The 16,166-nt window shown below is 59.3% G+C and overlaps 11 protein-coding genes across 11 annotated transcripts; 7 read left to right on the forward strand and 4 right to left on the reverse strand.

The window, feature by feature from the left end:
- Positions 1-246: 246 nt before the first annotated feature.
- KL911_002536 (uncharacterized protein) lies at positions 247-2,031 on the forward strand (the record flags this gene model as incomplete). The annotated part of the gene is made up of 2 exons (XM_043197616.1): positions 247-547; positions 644-2,031. 2 exons carry the CDS (start codon positions 247-249, stop codon positions 2,029-2,031), a joined length of 1,689 nt encoding a protein of 562 aa, XP_043054816.1.
- Positions 2,032-2,134: 103 nt separating this feature from the next.
- KL911_002537 (uncharacterized protein) lies at positions 2,135-3,508 on the forward strand (the record flags this gene model as incomplete). Its single annotated transcript, XM_043197617.1, has 1 exon — positions 2,135-3,508. The coding sequence occupies one exon, from the start codon at positions 2,135-2,137 to the stop codon at positions 3,506-3,508; it is 1,374 nt and encodes a 457-aa protein (XP_043054817.1).
- Positions 3,509-3,523: 15 nt separating this feature from the next.
- Positions 3,524-4,603, reverse strand: KL911_002538 (uncharacterized protein; the record flags this gene model as incomplete). The annotated part of the gene is made up of 1 exon (XM_043197618.1): positions 3,524-4,603. The coding sequence occupies one exon, from the start codon at positions 4,601-4,603 to the stop codon at positions 3,524-3,526; it is 1,080 nt and encodes a 359-aa protein (XP_043054818.1).
- A 48-nt stretch (positions 4,604-4,651) lies between these two features.
- Positions 4,652-6,379, forward strand: KL911_002539 (uncharacterized protein; the record flags this gene model as incomplete). The annotated part of the gene is made up of 1 exon (XM_043197619.1): positions 4,652-6,379. One exon carries the CDS (start codon positions 4,652-4,654, stop codon positions 6,377-6,379), a length of 1,728 nt encoding a protein of 575 aa, XP_043054819.1.
- A 1-nt stretch (position 6,380) lies between these two features.
- Positions 6,381-7,529, reverse strand: KL911_002540 (uncharacterized protein; the record flags this gene model as incomplete). The annotated part of the gene is made up of 1 exon (XM_043197621.1): positions 6,381-7,529. One exon carries the CDS (start codon positions 7,527-7,529, stop codon positions 6,381-6,383), a length of 1,149 nt encoding a protein of 382 aa, XP_043054820.1.
- Positions 7,530-7,577: 48 nt separating this feature from the next.
- KL911_002541 (uncharacterized protein) lies at positions 7,578-8,723 on the forward strand (the record flags this gene model as incomplete). Its single annotated transcript, XM_043197622.1, has 1 exon — positions 7,578-8,723. One exon carries the CDS (start codon positions 7,578-7,580, stop codon positions 8,721-8,723), a length of 1,146 nt encoding a protein of 381 aa, XP_043054821.1.
- A 28-nt stretch (positions 8,724-8,751) lies between these two features.
- KL911_002542 (uncharacterized protein) lies at positions 8,752-11,013 on the reverse strand (the record flags this gene model as incomplete). Its single annotated transcript, XM_043197623.1, has 1 exon — positions 8,752-11,013. One exon carries the CDS (start codon positions 11,011-11,013, stop codon positions 8,752-8,754), a length of 2,262 nt encoding a protein of 753 aa, XP_043054822.1.
- A 94-nt stretch (positions 11,014-11,107) lies between these two features.
- Positions 11,108-12,900, reverse strand: KL911_002543 (uncharacterized protein; the record flags this gene model as incomplete). Its single annotated transcript, XM_043197624.1, has 2 exons — positions 11,108-12,745; positions 12,829-12,900. The coding sequence occupies 2 exons, from the start codon at positions 12,898-12,900 to the stop codon at positions 11,108-11,110; spliced, it is 1,710 nt and encodes a 569-aa protein (XP_043054823.1).
- A 49-nt stretch (positions 12,901-12,949) lies between these two features.
- On the forward strand, positions 12,950-14,329 carry KL911_002544 (uncharacterized protein; the record flags this gene model as incomplete). Its single annotated transcript, XM_043197625.1, has 1 exon — positions 12,950-14,329. One exon carries the CDS (start codon positions 12,950-12,952, stop codon positions 14,327-14,329), a length of 1,380 nt encoding a protein of 459 aa, XP_043054824.1.
- Positions 14,330-14,812: 483 nt separating this feature from the next.
- On the forward strand, positions 14,813-15,349 carry KL911_002545 (uncharacterized protein; the record flags this gene model as incomplete). The annotated part of the gene is made up of 2 exons (XM_043197626.1): positions 14,813-14,824; positions 14,906-15,349. The coding sequence occupies 2 exons, from the start codon at positions 14,813-14,815 to the stop codon at positions 15,347-15,349; spliced, it is 456 nt and encodes a 151-aa protein (XP_043054825.1).
- Positions 15,350-15,497: 148 nt separating this feature from the next.
- Positions 15,498-16,160, forward strand: KL911_002546 (uncharacterized protein; the record flags this gene model as incomplete). The annotated part of the gene is made up of 1 exon (XM_043197627.1): positions 15,498-16,160. One exon carries the CDS (start codon positions 15,498-15,500, stop codon positions 16,158-16,160), a length of 663 nt encoding a protein of 220 aa, XP_043054826.1.
- Positions 16,161-16,166: the final 6 nt, after the last annotated feature.

The raw sequence follows: 16,166 nt of genomic DNA on the forward strand, positions 1-16,166 counted from the left end.
GGTTCGCCTTGCACAGGACGTACAGTCTGCCCTTGCGTCTGGCCATGTAGCACTCGGAGCAGAACTTCTTCACGGACGTGCGCACCTTGTACGTCCTGACAAACGCCGCGACGTCCGCAAACAGCGGGCGCGCATTTCTGAAGCCGGCGGCCAGTCTTGAAAGCATGCTGCTCAAATGTATTTTTGTTAATTTTTGTCGACGCAAATTTAAAATATAATTTTTTGGCTCGAGGTGTCTATCTGATTATGGAGGGCTGGCACGAGGTAAGTACCCTGTCCCCCCGGCTAACGGCAGCTTATTTGCGTCCCGGGCGTCCGCGTGCCCAAGAGCCTGCCGCACGCGCCGCCGGAGCAGGCCAACAGGATCGTCACGGCGCTGCTGTTCGACGACGCGCACGAGCTGCTCTGGCTCGGCGACTCGCACGGGTACGTGTACTCGTACGAGGGCCTGAAACTGGGGCTGTACTGCTCGTTCCGCGCGCACAGACTGCCTGTGCTGCAGATTCTCAACCACAAGAAGGGCATTGTGTCGCTCGCCGCCGACGGCGTCCGCTTCGGCACGAGACAGGGCCTGGCCAAGTACACCGTGCCGGCGCCGGCTGACGTGCAATTCTCGTCCATGGCGTACACGTCGAACACACAGACGGAGCTGCTCGTGGGCACGAGCGGCAACCTGCTGCGCATCGACCTCACGCAGGGCACGGTGTCCGGGCGGCTCGAGTACGCCCACCCGGTGCAGTACATGCAGTCGAACCTGCGGTGCGTGGTGCTGGGGCGTGCGGACGGCGCGGTGGACGTGGTGGACCCGAAAACGTGGCAGGTGCTCAAGTCGTGGAGGGCGCACTCGGCAGCGCTCTCGTCGATCGCCGTGCGCGACAACGTGCTGGTCACGTGCGGCTACTCGCGGCGCAAGGACCAGTACGTGTTGGACCCGCTGGTGAACGTGTTCGACCTGCGCGAGATGAGCCTCGGGCTGCCTGTCGCGTTCCCCGCGGGCGCGTTCCAGGTGCACCTGCACCCGAAGCTGCCGAACGTGGCGGTGATCCTGTCGAGCATGGGCCAGATCAACTTCATCGATGTCTTCGACCCCTCGCGCATCCACCTGTACCAGGCGGACCTGAGCGCGTTCGTGACGATGTCGGACATCTCGTCGACGGGCGAGTGTCTTGCGTTTGTCGACGCGCTGCAGACGGTGCACCTGTGGACGGACCAGCTGCTGCGGCCGCCGTGCTTCGCCGTGCTTTCGCAGGAGCCCCTGCGCGCGTCGCTGGACGTCGAGCCTGTGCCGCGCGAGAACGCGCTCTCGTTCGAGTCCGACGCGCCGTTCAACCTGCTCAAGCTGCCGCGGTACGAGTCGATGCTGCTGTCGGCGTGGCCGGCCGACATGAAGTTCGAGGTCGGCAAGCTGCCGCGCCCGATCGAGCCCGAGATCCTGCGCGACGGGAGAACCATCAACGGGTTCACCATCGCGCGCTACGACCCGCGCAAGTACGGCCCGCGCAACCGTGCCGAGCGCCACGAGCTGCTCACCGCGCGCAGAGACAACGACACGCTGTTCCCCAAGTTCCTCAGCGAGCGGGAGGACGACTACGACGAGAACGAGGAGAAGGTCCGCGCAAAGCGCGAGATGATGGCCAACGCGTTCGTGTACACGCCCACGGGCAGCGACGTGCCCAACGCGTTCAAGAAGACAGACATACTGTACAGCAAGTTCGGCGTCGACGACTTCGACTTCACGTTCTACAACTCGACGCAGTTCTCGGGGCTCGAGTCGCACGTCGACAACTCGTACACGAACGCGGTGCTGCAGCTGTACCGCTTCACTCCGGCGCTCTTCAACTTTGTCGTGCGCACGCTCGCCGAAGACGTCCAGTACGACGACTGCGTCCTTGCCGAGCTCGGGTACCTGATGGATATGCTGGTCAAGGCGGGCGGACGCAACGTGGTGGCGGCCAACTTCCAGAAGCTGTTCAGCTCGCTGCCGCAGGCGCGCCAGCTGGGGCTGCTCAGCGCCGACGGCCGCGCACGTGACGACCGCGGCCAGCGGAGGCTCGTGCAGCTGTTCAACCGCTTCCTGCTCGAGCAGCTCGCGCGCGACGAGACAGAGCTGTACCGCAGGCCCGTGCCGCAGCGCATGGACGAGCTGTGCGGCGTCGCCGCGCAGACGACGGTGCGCTCGCACTTCTGCTCGCTCGAGCACGTGACCACTGTGCACGTGTACTCCCTAGACCTGAACGTGCTGCCGCCGCCGCCGCTGATCCCGGCCGAGTTCACGATCCTCAACTACCTGGAGGCTGCCGTCAACAAGACGGTGCAGCACAGCATCCTCTGCGACGTGTGCAAGAGCTACCACGCGATCGAGGCGGCGCTGCGCGTCGGCCGGCTCCCGCACGTGCTGATGCTGCACGTGGACCTGGACAACGAGCAGCTGAACGAGGTGCGCAGCTTCCAGCACTGGCTCGTGCCGGAGTTCTACACCACCGCGGCCACGGGCAGACCGATCTTCCGCACGAGCCCCGTCGCCGGCGCAGGCACGCGGTACGAGCTCGTCGGCTATGTGGCGCAGATCACGTCTAGGGACAACACGAATCACCTGGTGACGCTCTCGCGGACGCCGGAGGGCGAGTGGTACCTGTTGAACGACTTTCTGGTGACCAGGATATCCAGAGAGGAGGCCCTGAACCTCACGTACTGGTGGAAGCGGCCGGTGTTGGCGGTTTACCAGGACCTTTCGGAGCGCGAGTTTGACTACGACGGGTGGAAAGCTGTGATCAACGACTCGATCCTGTACCGCGACCATTTCGCGCAAGGCACGCGCGAGGGCAAGATCGTCGAGTACGAGCTGCTGACGCGGGAGGAGGCGCCGAAACCGGGCACGTTGGTGGCCATTGACGCGGAGTTTGTGCTGCTCGCGCCCGAGGAGTACGTTTTCCGCTCGAGCGGGGCCAAGGTGCTGGTACGGCCGAAAAAGGTGTCGCTGGCGAGAGTCTCCGTGATCCGCGGCGAGGGCCCCAGAGAGGGCGTGTGTTTCATCGACGACTACATTCTGACGGACGAGTCGAAGATCAAGGACTACATCACGTCGTTCTCGGGCATCGAGCCGGGCGACCTGACGCCGGAGAAGTCCAACAAGACCGTCGTCACGCTGCAGACGGCGTACCGCAAGATCTGGCTGCTGCTGAACCTGGGCTGCGTTTTCGTGGGCCACTCGCTCAGCGGCGACTTCCGCGCCATCAACATCCAGGTTCCGCCGCAGCAGGTGCGCGACACGGCCGAGCTGTTCTACCTGAAGCGCGAGAAGCGCAAGCTGGGCCTCAAGTTTCTGGTCTACCAGCTGTTCAACGACAGAGTCCAGACGGGCAACCACGACTCGATCGAGGACGCGCACTCGGCGCTGCGGCTGTACCGCAAGTATCTGGAGCTCAAGCAGTCGGGCGAGCTCGAGGAGACGCTACAACGGATATATCTGGAGGGACAGTATTCGCGGTTCAGAGTGCCGTCGAGCTAATAAATATTCACTGGTCTAGTTTTGTAGGTTGACGACGTTCAGCGAGGAGCGCTTGGCCTGCTGCTGCGCGCGCGTGGTGGGCGGCGGGTGGCCGTACTGGCGCACGGGCTGCGGGTGTGGGTGGGGCGGCTTCTTGCGCTCGGGAGCGCCGTGGTGCAGCTTGTGCTTCTGCTCGAAGTCGGCGCAGTTCTTCTTCCACATGCGGTCTACCACGGCGCCCAAGTCCGCGAGCCGGCCCGCGAACTCGTCGGGCTGCTCCGCGTCGCGTGTTTTCTTCACCTTGAGCGAACTCGAGCTCAGCCGTGCCAGAGACTTGATTGCCGGGTTGCTGTATCTGCGAATCGAGAGGAACTCGCGCGAGAGCTGCTCGAACGCGAGCCGCGTCGCGTTCGACGCAAAAACGTTGTTGGAGTCGGCCATGTCGGCCAGCGAGTGCAGGTTTTCTCGCTGCAGCCAGAGCTTCTGCTGCGTTCGGGTCTGGACGGACGTCTTGGCGGGCGTCGAGCTCGGCGGCGTCGCGGGCACGCTGGGCTCGTTCTGCGGCTGCGACGGCTCGGAGGACGACGGCCTCGAACTCCCGCTAGCCTGCAGCGGCGCGTCGTACATGGGCCTCTCCTCGTCTGCCGACTGCGACAGCCCGTAGCTCTTCTCGTGAAACGGTTGCGGCGCTGGCGCCGGAGCGTCTCGCGCGTTGTCGTCAAACGTGTCGACCTCCTCCTCGTCCTCGGACGAAACAGAGTCGTCGGCCTTGGCGTCGATCGTGAGCTTGTACTTGGAGGGCTTTGTGTTGAGCATCTTGAGGTTGGTCATGCTCTTGGTCCGCTCGTTGGCAGTGACCAGGCTGGTCAGCTTGTTGTTGTACGACAGCGTCTTGAGCATGTCTGCGGACGACTTGGAGCGCTGGAACTTGGGTCGTTCGGGCTCGTTGGAGGAGCCCCCCGAGTCGTTGCTCTTGATCCGCGTGAGCTTGTTGAGATACGTCCCGTACGAGGAGTTGCGGCTGACCTTGCCGGCGGTGAATTTCTTCAACGCCTTTTTTTTCGGCTCGTCTTTCAGCGAGTTCGACGACTTGCCCCGGGGGAGATGAAGAGCCATGTTGGAAATAATTTATTTTTAATTTATTTAATTTATTTATTTTATCCCATGGACCTCTACACAGTTGCCCAGCACTATTTGGACCGGATACTGGAGACGGACTCTGCCGACAAGATCCGTGTTCTGCTGCTGGACAAGACCACGTCTGCGGTGATCTCAATGGTCACGACACAGTCGGAGTTGCTCAAGAAGGACGTGTTTCTAGTGGACAAGCTCGACAACTTCCAGAGAGACAGTCTGCGCAACTTGTCGTGCATCTGTTTTCTCGAGCCCAGTCTGGAAACCATTGCCGACCTGTCGCGCGAAATAGCCAGCCCGAACTACCAGAAATACGACATTTTCTTTAACAACTCGGTGTCGAACTCCAAACTGGAACGCCTGGCTGAGTCGGACGACCTGGAGATGATCTCCAAGGTGGTGGAGATCTTCATGGACTACCTCGTTGTCAACAGAGCGTTTTTCGTCGTGCCGAACATCGTCTCGCCGTACGGCCCGCTCGTCCGCGACTCCTGGGACCCGTCGGCGTTCGACCAGTCTCTACAGAGCCTCATGTCGCTGCTGCTCTCGCTCAAGTACAAGCCTGTGATTCGCTACGAAACAAACTCGAAAATGTGCGCCAAGCTCGCCAACGCGGTGAACTTCGAAATCAACTCCAACCAGATGGTCTTTGGCCAGCTGCCGGCGAGAGACTTGCCGCCGTCGTTGCTGATCCTGGACCGCAAAAACGACCCCATCACCCCGTTGCTCTTCCCGTGGACGTACCAGGCGATGATCCACGAGCTGCTGGGGATCCACAACAACACGGTCAACATGTCGCGCGTCCACAACGTTTCGGAAGAGCTCAAGGAGGTCGTGGTCAACGAACAGACAGACCCGTTCTACAAGGAGTCCATGTACCTTAATTTCGGCGACCTCTCAGAGAGCCTGAAGAGGTTTATCGAGACATACAAGACCAAAACGAAAACCAGCTCCAACATCAGCTCCATCACAGATATGAAGTTTTTCCTGGAGAACTACCCCGAGTTCAAGAAAACGTCCATCAATTTGTCGAAACACATGCTGCTGTCCACGGAGATTGACAAGAAAATCAACGAGCTGCGCATGTGGGAGGTGGGCGAGCTGCAGCAGTCGCTCGCTACAAACGATAACAGCAGCGACGTTCTCGCAGAGCTCGAGGACCTGCTGTTTGACAGAAAAGTGCAGAACGGCGTCCCCGTGGCGCCGTTGTCCGAGGACACCAAACTGAAGCTCCTTGCAGTGTACGCGCTGCGGTACGAATCGCACCCGTCCAACCAGCTCTCCAGACTCACTAGACAGCTGCAACAGCTCGGATTCCCGAGCCACAAGCTGGACCTGATCAAACAGCTGCTGCAGACCAGCGGCGCGGCGCAGCGTCTGCACGACGACGGCGAGTCGATCTTTCAGAAAGTGTCCAACTCGGCGAAGGGGAGCACCGTCAACGGCATCAGCTTCAAAAATAACACCGACGGCAACGTGTACATGCAGCACAGTCCGCGGCTCAAACAGGTGCTGATGAAACTGTTCAAAAACAAGCTCAACTCCAAGAACTATGCGCTGCTCAAGCCCAACGGCTTGGAATCGTACACGGGCAATGACAAGATCCCGGACCAGGAGCTCGTTATTTTCATTGTGGGCGGTGTGACGTACGAAGAGGCCCGACTTGTTGCTGAGCTCAACCAGCAAAATCCCGGCGTGAAAATCGTGATTGGCGGAACACACATCCTAGACTCAGACACGTTTATCGGGCTGAAATGAACTAGCCGTACGACTTCTCCCAAGCGTTCAGTTTTTCCGTTAGAGAGTCCAGTTTCGTGACAGACTCGTTGTAGCACTCGATCAGCAGCTTCTGGAGCCGCAGGATCTCGTCTGTAGAGTCCTCGCTTCTGTAGTTGAGCAGACTGCGCTTGAAGTCCTCCTCGTTCGACAGTTCCGCCTGGATGTTGGAAACAAACTCCATGATGGAAAACACCCGTCTGCGCATCTCGTTCATGCTGATCTTTTGGCTTGGCAGGTTCGGCTTGAACGGTTTTTCGTCCGAAATCTCGATCTTGGGCTTCTTCTTGTCCTCTGGCTCCTCTCTCTTCTTCTTACTCTTTTTCGTGCTGCTCGACGTCGACGACGAGGCCGACGACGGCGGCGTGGCCTTCTGTGGCTGGCTCAGGTTGCTCTGCTGTGTGATGTCCTCCTCCTGCGAGTTCTCGTCCTTGACCTTCTTGCGCGACCGGGTCTCCCGCGACGCAGACTCGTTCGACGACGACAGGTTCACGTCGTCCGGCTGCACGCCGCTCTCCTTGGCCGACTCCTCCAGCACCCGCTTGAGCATCTGCTCGTACTCCGCGTCTCTGGAATTGAGCGTGCCGCGCGCACGTTTGCGCTTCTCGCCCTCCTCCTCGCTCTTGTCTCGCTCGCGTTTCATTTCTGGCTTGGACGCCGTCTCTGCGGCCGACCCAGGCGGCGACCCCGACCCGGATCCCGCGCTCGCAGCGGGTCCTGCCGCAGCCGCAGCAGCGTTGGCCGCGTCCTGGGCCTGCTGGCGGCGCCGGTGGCGTTTTATCTCCTGGTACGGGTTGTACCTGCTCCTGCGGAACCCATATCTGTCTGTGAACAGGTCGTGGTGTTCCGGCTGGCATCGCTCGCACCAGTACTTTTCCGGGGCCGTGTCCTCGTCGGTAATCCCGACACAGAACCCGTGCTGCCACACAGAGCACGACTCGCACTGGATGAAAAACCCGGTGTCGACGTCGTCAAACTCGGGGCCCGCGTCGTCCGGGATGACCAGCTCGTCGTTGCCGCAGATGCAGCGAGTGACCTCCTCGAGCGACTCTTCGTCGTACGAGCGGTTTTCCTCCGAGTCGCCGTGGTCCTTTTGCGGCTCTGGCTGCCGTCTAGTTCTGCGAGAGGACATAACAGAAACAAGGAAATAAATAGGGAAATAATATTTTTCTGTATTTTTATGTCTCGCGGTGCACAGACGAAAGACGAGCCCATCGACGTGGGGCCGCGCAGCAGTCTGCCCAGCGACGGCAGGGCCGCCGACACAGGCCCTCTGGAGCCGGCGCAGAAGAAAAGAAGGGTCAAGAAGTTCAGGGCGACCCACAAGCGCGACGACTCTGCTCCTTCTGACGTGCGCACGGCGTCGCCGTCGCCAGCGGCCCAGAGCCTCGTCGGCCTGAACCAGGAGCAGAAGGACGAGATCATCCGGCAGAAGTACAACGAGCAGACGCACCACGCGCGCAAAAGCCGCCGCACAGAGTCCAAGATCTACAAGCTGCGCTCGTTCAACAACTGCATCAAATACATCCTGATCTACAAGTACGCGCGGCCGGGGGGCAACGTGCTGGACCTGGGGTGCGGCAAGGGCGGCGACATGGCGAAATGGGAGGCTGTGCAGACAAGGTCGTACGTCGGCATCGATCTGTCGGACCTTTCGATCAAGGAGGCCGTCACGCGCTACAAGCGCTCGCGTTTCCACTTCCAGGCGGTCTTCGCCACGGGAGACGCGTTCAACGTGCCCGTGCCGCAGATCCTGAAGGACTTCCGCGACCAGGTGGACCTCCAGTTCGACACCGTGTCGATGCAGTTCTGCATGCACTACGCTTTCGACTCGGAGCTGACCGTGCGCAACATGCTGCAGAACGTGGCCCGGTCGCTCAAGGTGGGCGGCATGTTCATTGGGACGATCCCGTCGTCCGACTTCATCCGCTGGAAAGTCAACAAGCTGGGGCCTGGCGAGCGCAAATGGGGCAACTCGATCTACTCGGTCGAGTTCCCGTCGGAGCCGCCCAAGGACGCCAAGTTTGCGAATCCGTTCGGCAACGTGTACAACTACTATCTCGTCGACGCCGTCGACAACGTGCCGGAGTACGTCGTGCCGTTCGAGACGTTCCGTGCGCTGTGCGAGTCGTACAACCTGGAGCTGCGGTACAAAAAGAACTTCTTCGAGCTCTTCAACAAGGAGATCCCCAACTACTTCAGGCAGCTGCCGACGCCCGTCGTGGAGTCGCTGCGGCGCGAGGACGGCTCGTACGGCGTCAGCGGCGAGGACAGGGACGCGTGCTCGTTCTACCTCGCGTTTGCGTTCGAAAAAGTCGGCGCATAGCCACAGCTTTACTAACAGCATGTATAGACTACACAATGGTGAACTTGCGCTTGCGCTCGTCCAGAGAGCCCTTCAGACCCTCGACAAGACTGCGCTTGAACATCTCCACGGCCTGGCGCACGCTCATCTCGTTGTCGCTCTCGATCAGCAGGTACAGCTTCGGGTCGTCCTTGGGTCCCGGCTCCTTGCCCGGCCCGTAGTAGCGGCCCTTGGTCGTGATCGACGTGCCGGTCGCCTCCACCACCTTGTTGATGTTGTCCTTGTTGGACATGTGCCAACGCGTGCTCTGCGGCAGGTCGTTGATGTTCATCTTCGCGTGGTGGACAGCCGAGTCCTGGCCGCGCTTGACGCTGCCAAAGACGACCTGGAAATTGTTGAGCTTTTCAGACGGCACTTCTGCCGTCTCGTCGTCGTCGTCGTCGTCGTTTGTCTCGGACAGGTTCTCCCCCTCGTAGAGCGTTCTGTCAAGCTTCTTTTTCTGCTCCCGGATCTCCGCCAGCTTCTCCAGCCCGCGGCCCCCAAACCCGGATCCGTACTTCACCTCGCCGCGCTTGAGCTTTTCGCGGAACCGGCTCGCAAGCTGCGCCAGCTCTGCAGGCGGCTGCGCGCCCGAAAGCTCCAGCAGCCTCACTATGTCGCTCGCACTGCGTTCCTGGTGACGTGTGACAAAGGTGACCGCCGTGCCCGAGCGGCCTGCGCGACCCGTGCGCCCCACGCGGTGCACGTAGTCCTCCATGTGGTTGGGCGAGTCGTAGTTGACCACCAAGTTCAAATCCTTCACGTCCAGTCCCCGCGACGCAACCGACGTAGCAACCAATATATCTATCACGTTGCTCTTGAAGTCAGAGATGATGCCGTCCCTGTCAATCTGCTCTTTGCCGCCGTGCAGCGACAGCGTCGGATACCCTCTGATGATGAGCTGATTGGCCAGACTGTCGCAGCTGTCCTGCTTGTCGACGAAAATCAGTACCTTGCCCGAGTCGGTGCTCTGGAAACGGGCCAGAACCTGCAGCAAACGGCCGAACTTCTGGTCCTCGTCCAGAACCTCGAACTGCTGCGTGATCTTGTCGTTCACGAGGTTCTTGGCGCCGACAAGCACCTCGACCGGGTCCGTCAGACACCGCCTTGCAAGAGCCTCCATCCGCGGCGGAAACGTTGCCGAAAACAGAACGGTCTGCCGGTCCGGCCTGGTCACTCTCAGCACCTTCATCACCTGCGGCTCAAACCCCATGTCGAACATGCGGTCGGCCTCGTCCAGAACGAGGTACGTCACGTGACTGAGCCGCAGGACGCGGCCATTGTTCGCGCACAGCAGGTCGATGATGCGGCCCGGCGTGCCGACAATCAGGTCGCAGCCTTTCTTGATCTCCGCGATCTGCTGACTAATCGACTGTCCGCCGTAGCAGCAGCATCCACGCAGCTTGAGCGCCTTGAGGAAGACGCTGCTCTCGTTGAATATCTGCATCGCCAGCTCCCTCGTAGGCGTCATCACTAGAGCACGCACGGACGGCGCCGCCGGGTTTGCAAGCAGCTGGCGAAACAGAGGGAGCAGGAATGCGAGCGTCTTTCCGGAACCTGTCTTGGCGATGCCGATCAGGTCGTGGCCGCTCATCGCGTTAGGGAGAGCCTCGCACTGGATCGGCGTCGGAGCGTCGAAACCTAGCGAGTCCAGCGCACTCCGCAGCGAATTAGGCAGCGCCAGATGGTCCCACGTGATAATTGGCCGCACGACAGACTTGCCGCGCACGGTGATTGCGTCGCGGAGCCGCAGGGAGTCCACCTCGTCCGGCGACAGAGAGCTGATGAACGGGCTCTCGGTGTAGAGGCATCTGGTGTACGGGTGTGTGCTTGGAGGGTGTTCGGGCACCGACTTCTTGTTCTTCTCGTTGATGGCCTGGAGCAGCTTGGCCGGGTCGAGGTGCTCTGCGTCGGTGTCGGACTCTGAGCGGGCGTCGTCGTCGCTCTCGAAGATCGCGGCAGTGCTGTCGTTGCGCTGGGTGTGTTCCATGTTTTCGAGCAGCGTGTCCAGGTCTGGCGGGGCGTCGTCAGTTGTCTGCTCCGCTTTGTCCGCGGGCCCGTCGAGCAGGTTCTTGCGCGCCAGACGGGCGGGTTTTTTGGGCGTCGTTTTTGCCTTTGCCGCGAACTTGACAGGCTGCTTCTCGGCCTCGGCCTCTTTCTTCTTCTTCCACGCCGCTAGCTTAGCCAGCCGCGCGCGTCGCTTCTCCTCTGCACTGGTTAATTGCTGGCCCGCTACTCCAGGGCTACTTACAGCATCGGGAAACACGCTCATACTTGTATTTTTACCTTTTTTTTATCTTTTTATTTTATTTTATTTTATTTTTTTACCTCTAATCGCATTATTCTAGCTCATATGCTTTGCTCCCTCAATGTTTGATTCCCGTGGCCGCCATCCCAACTACGGGTCGATCGCGGACCCTAGAGCGGACGAAAAACCCCACAAACTGAACACCATGAACGGCGTCACGCTGCCGACGATCCTGAACGTGCTGTCTATATTGATGTTTCTGCGATTCGGTTTCGTTCTGGGCCAGATGGGCGTTCTGGGCACGCTGCTGCTGCTGGTTATGAGCTACGGCATTGATCTGCTCACCACGCTCTCCGTGAGCGCCATCGCGACGAACGGGACCGTTAAGGGCGGCGGGGCGTATTATATGATCAGCCGCAGTCTCGGGGTGGAATTCGGCGGCGCGATAGGCATCATCTTCTACATTGGCCAGGTCCTGAACGCTGCGCTGAACGTGGCCGGCCTGATCGAGCCGCTGCTGTACAATTTCAACAGCCAGACCGGCGTCGTGTGGAAACTGCTGCCCACGGACTACTGGTTCCAGTTCATCTACAGCACTGTGTTTTTGGCTCTCTGCACGGTGATCTCGCTGATTGGCTCGCAGACGGTTTCGAAGGCCGGCTCGCTGCTGTGTTTTCTGCTGATTCTGTCCACGCTGTCGGTGCCGCTGTCGTCGCTCGTGGTGGCTCCGTTTTATTCTAAAGAAAACGACGTTTTCTACACGGGCATCTCCTGGTCCACGCTCACAGAAAACCTGCTCCCGCACTTCACGCAGGGCGCCGCGGGGTCGCAGCTGCCGCGCAAGGAGAATTTCAGAGACGTGTTTGGCATTTTTTTCCCTGCTACGGCAGGCATCTTTGCCGGAGCGTCCATGAGCGGCGACCTCAAGACCCCGTCGAAATCCATCCCACTCGGGACGCTGAGCGGCCTGCTGATCACGTTTGTGTGCTACCTGCTGGTCATCCTCTCCATGGGCTGCTCCATCCCGCGCGAAATGCTGTACAAAGACGTGCAGGTCCTGCAGACGGTCAACTTGTCGCCGCTGCTGATAATTCTCGGCGAGGTGTCGACCTCCGTGTTCTCCGTCATTGTCGGCCTCGTGGGGGCCGCGAAGCTGCTCCAGGCCATTGCGATCGACGAGATCTTGCCCGGCCTGCGTGTCTTCGGCACAGACTCCGTCTACGGCATCCTGTTCACGTGGCTTCTGTGCCAGCTGTTTCTGTTTGCCGACGTCAACCAGATCGCGACGCTCATCACGATGGCTTTCCTCATGACATTCATCGTCACCAACGTGGCGTGTTTCCTGCTGAAGCTCGGCTCTGCCCCCAACTTCAGGCCCAGCTTCCGCTATTTCGGAACAGCCACCGCTCTCATGGGCACGCTGGCGTCCGGAGCGGCGATGTTCATCGTCGACGGTATCTCTGCGTCCTTCATCTTCATCATGCTGATGGCGCTCGTCCTGTTCATCCACTACATCTCGCCGCCAAAACAGTGGGGAGACGTGTCGCAGTCGCTCATTTACCACCAGGTGCGCAAGTACCTGCTCAAACTGCGCCAGGACAACGTCAAGTACTGGCGTCCGCAGATTCTGCTGCTCGTGGACAACCCGCGGACGAGCTGGAAGCTGATCAATTTCTGCAACCACCTCAAAAAAGGCGGTCTTTACATCCTCGGCCACGTCATGGTGGCAGACAGCTTCCAGGACCGTGTGGCCGATCTGAGCCGCCAGCGGTCCGCGTGGGTCAAGCTCCGCGACATGTCGAAGGTGAAAGCTTTTGTGCAGATTGCCATTGCCCCCACGTTCTGCTGGGGAGTCCGCAACGTGTTTCTGGGATCAGGATTGGGCGGAATGAAGCCGAATATTACCATCATCGGGTTTTATGATCTGTCAAGCTATAAGGCGCAGAAGCTGCCCAAGAGCATGAAGTTCGAGTGCAAGACGCTGGAATACTCCAAACAGGTGAACGTGAACATCTCCGGACTGCCCACGGATACGTGCATCCAGGAGGACCATCTGAGTCTGTGCGACTGGGTGCAAGTGCTGGAGGACCTGTCGCTGCTGGACAGCAATATCGCCGTCGCGAAGGGGTTCCCGCGACTGCACATCCCGAGCAACCACGAAAACGAGCTCCGGGACGCGGAGCAACGCTACATCGACCTGTACCCGATCCAGATGTCGAGTCACGTGACCAACAAGTCGGGCAAGAGCATCAGAACCAACAACTTCGACACGTACACGCTGATTTTGCAGCTGGGCGCCATTCTGCACACGGTGCCGTGCTGGAAGAAGACGCACCGGCTGCGCGTGGTGGTGTTTGTGGAGTACAAGCGGGACGTTGCTGAGGAAAAGCAGCGGCTGCGGTCGCTGCTGGAAATCTTGCGAATTAATGCCGAGGCTGTGGTGCTCTGCTTGGAGTCGGGCAACTTCGGCACGTACAACTACATTGCGAAAGGCGAGAAAGACGGGTTTGACACGGGCAAGGTGGACGCCCGACTCGAGCATGACGAGTGGTGGCACGCGGTGTTGGAGATGCGCAGTTCTGCCGCGCCGGCACCAAAGCCTGTGGCCAGCATCCAGGTTAATTCCAAGCTAGTGAGGAAATTCCACGCGGGCAACAGGAAACGGTACTCGGGCAGCTACATGCGCAAGAACGGCGTCGCGTTCTCGATGGTGACCAACGGCATTGCGAACTTGGACTTCCACAAGACGCTGGCAGACGCCTCGTCGTCAGAAGACGACTACTCATTTTCGGACAGCGAGTCGGTTGTGTCGTCTGCGTCATCGATCTCGCGCCACGAGGCGCATCCGCCGTCGGTGCCCGTCTACCAGTCGTCCGCGCAACACCTGCGGCGGCCAATGTTGCGGAACCTCAAGTCGTCGACGTCGCTGCTGAGGCAGAAAGTGTCCACTTTCTCTGCCGACACAATGCCCAATTCGCATGTGTTAGAAAACGCACAGGGCAACGAGCCGTCCATCATGTTTGTTCACGACGGGACCGAGCCAGGCGCGCTGTCGGGCAGCGAGTCGCCCGCTTTTGCGGCCACCGCATACGAAGACTCGGTATTTTCGTTCAACGAGCTGAGCAGCACGGCGCAGTACCTGATTCTGAACGAGCTCATGCGCACCACGTCTGCCAACACTGCCCTTATTTTCTCGACGTTGCCCGTGCCGGAAATCGGACTGCACAAGGACGAGCAAAGCTGCCTGGACTACGTCACCAATCTTGACACCTGGTGTAACGACCTTCCTCCCACGCTGCTGATAAATGCCAAGACTGTGACTGTGACTACGAATTTATAACTGGCTCGGTGGAAAATTCCGAAGTGCATAGTATTATTAGACAATTGAACTGGCAGGATACGACATACGACAATTGCTTGTAGTTTGGACGTAATTGGGGCATCTGTGGGAGGGAGGGGACGCGACAGTATGGCGTTTGTTGATGGCGGCCGAATTCCGGATTGGGTGTGGATTCTTTACAAAGGTTATTCGCCCGTGATTGGCTGTTAGCTGGCAGCGGGGTGCGTTTCACGAGAATACCTGTCAAACGGTGTTCGGCGGGATGCAGCATGCATATGCACATTAGGTAATCTGCAATCGGGTGGTTGGCTGGAAACCGAAAAGGACATTCCAACTTGCTTACGGGAAAATGCTTATTTGTACCGCGTCGGGAGGTCCGAAGGCTGCGGCGGTTTTAAGCCGCTGTCTTTTATGCACCGTTTGTTAAAAGGCGCATTGTTTGCTGTTGACAGCTGCAGGCTAGAAGGCACAATTCTACCGCACATGTTTCAAGCCGTCGGCTAAGCCGAGCCGTCGGGATATCCGAATTCACTCCACGTCACAGCACAAGTCAAAGTTGTCACAACGCGGGCTTAGGAAGATCTTTTTTGCACCGCTGGGCTCGGCCAACGTGCACGATACACCGCGGGAAAGCCGGTTGGCGCACGAGACGGGTGGGCGCCAATGTGCCAATCGGGCTGGGGCCAGTCGAGCCACTCAGGCACGAATACGCCGCAATGGCAGGCGGCCGATGGCATTGGCATAAGCATGGGCACAATAGCGAGGCTCATGACATGCGACGACGGCAAGGTTGCTGTTTACGGCGCGCGGTGGTGGGAAGAGTGGATTGAAACGCAACCGCACATAGGCGGATTTTACAGTTTCGAGGAACTGCCATCGGCAGAACCACGAAATTCTAGCTGTGCGTCTGGCAAGTTATTGAACCGAACAGTAAACGGCACATTAGATTGTCCCAATTCAGCTATTTTGCTCGGTCGCATAGAATTTCCAGGCCGCAGCCTATTGTCTCATGCATCGTAGTCACATTTTTTTTTTCTGAAAATGATGGACTTGTCTCCTGAATGGCCTTTTTGGTGCTATTATTCACGCACTTGCCGAACCTATTGTTGGAAGACGTGCTCCATATATTAAGCAACTGTCCTGGCACTTTTCCACTCTCTGAAAAATCATGGAAGTGTCCAGTCTCATCAACAAACACTACGCTGGCCCCCAGCGGCTCACCCCGCCGGCCTCTCCATACGACTCGCTTCCGGCCCCTCGTGTACAGCTGCCCTCCATCAAGCGGATCCTGGACTCCTCGATCCTCGACTCCATCAACAAATTCCCGCCCCAAAACTACGACCCTTCCGCCGTGCCAATTCTGCCTAGTCCCGTGCAGCAATTCCCCTACTCGCCGCTCTCCTCGAGATCCAGCTCGTTCTCCTCCCTGCTCGACTACCAGCTGCCGCCGCCGCTGCTCGCGCACCGCTCGCTGCCACACCTCTCTTTCCCAAGACGCTCGCTCACAGAGCCCGCCAGCCCGGGCCAGCAGCCCGCAGCGACCCGCTCCGACTCAGAGTACAACTCGCCGGCCTCGCCCTCGTCCGACTCCGACTGCGGCGCCAAGTACTCCAAGAAAAAGCGCTCCAACCTGCCCAAAAAGACAACGGTTATCCTGCTCAACTGGTTGAACGATAACCTCGAACACCCGTACCCCAACTCGAAGGAGAAAATGGAGCTCGTCGCAAAGACAGGCCTCACCAACCAGCAGCTCTCCAACTGGTTCATCAACGCTAGAAGACGCAAGATCCAGCTGCTCAGAGAGCTCAAGTCCAACAGCACCACCGTGTGATGCTCT

This window comes from Ogataea haglerorum (genome assembly GCF_019207285.1).
Source record: "Ogataea haglerorum isolate 81-453-3 chromosome Unknown 81-453-3_NODE_6_length_583072_cov_95.821986, whole genome shotgun sequence".
In the NCBI taxonomy this organism is placed as follows: Eukaryota; Fungi; Ascomycota; class Pichiomycetes; order Pichiales; family Pichiaceae; genus Ogataea; species Ogataea haglerorum.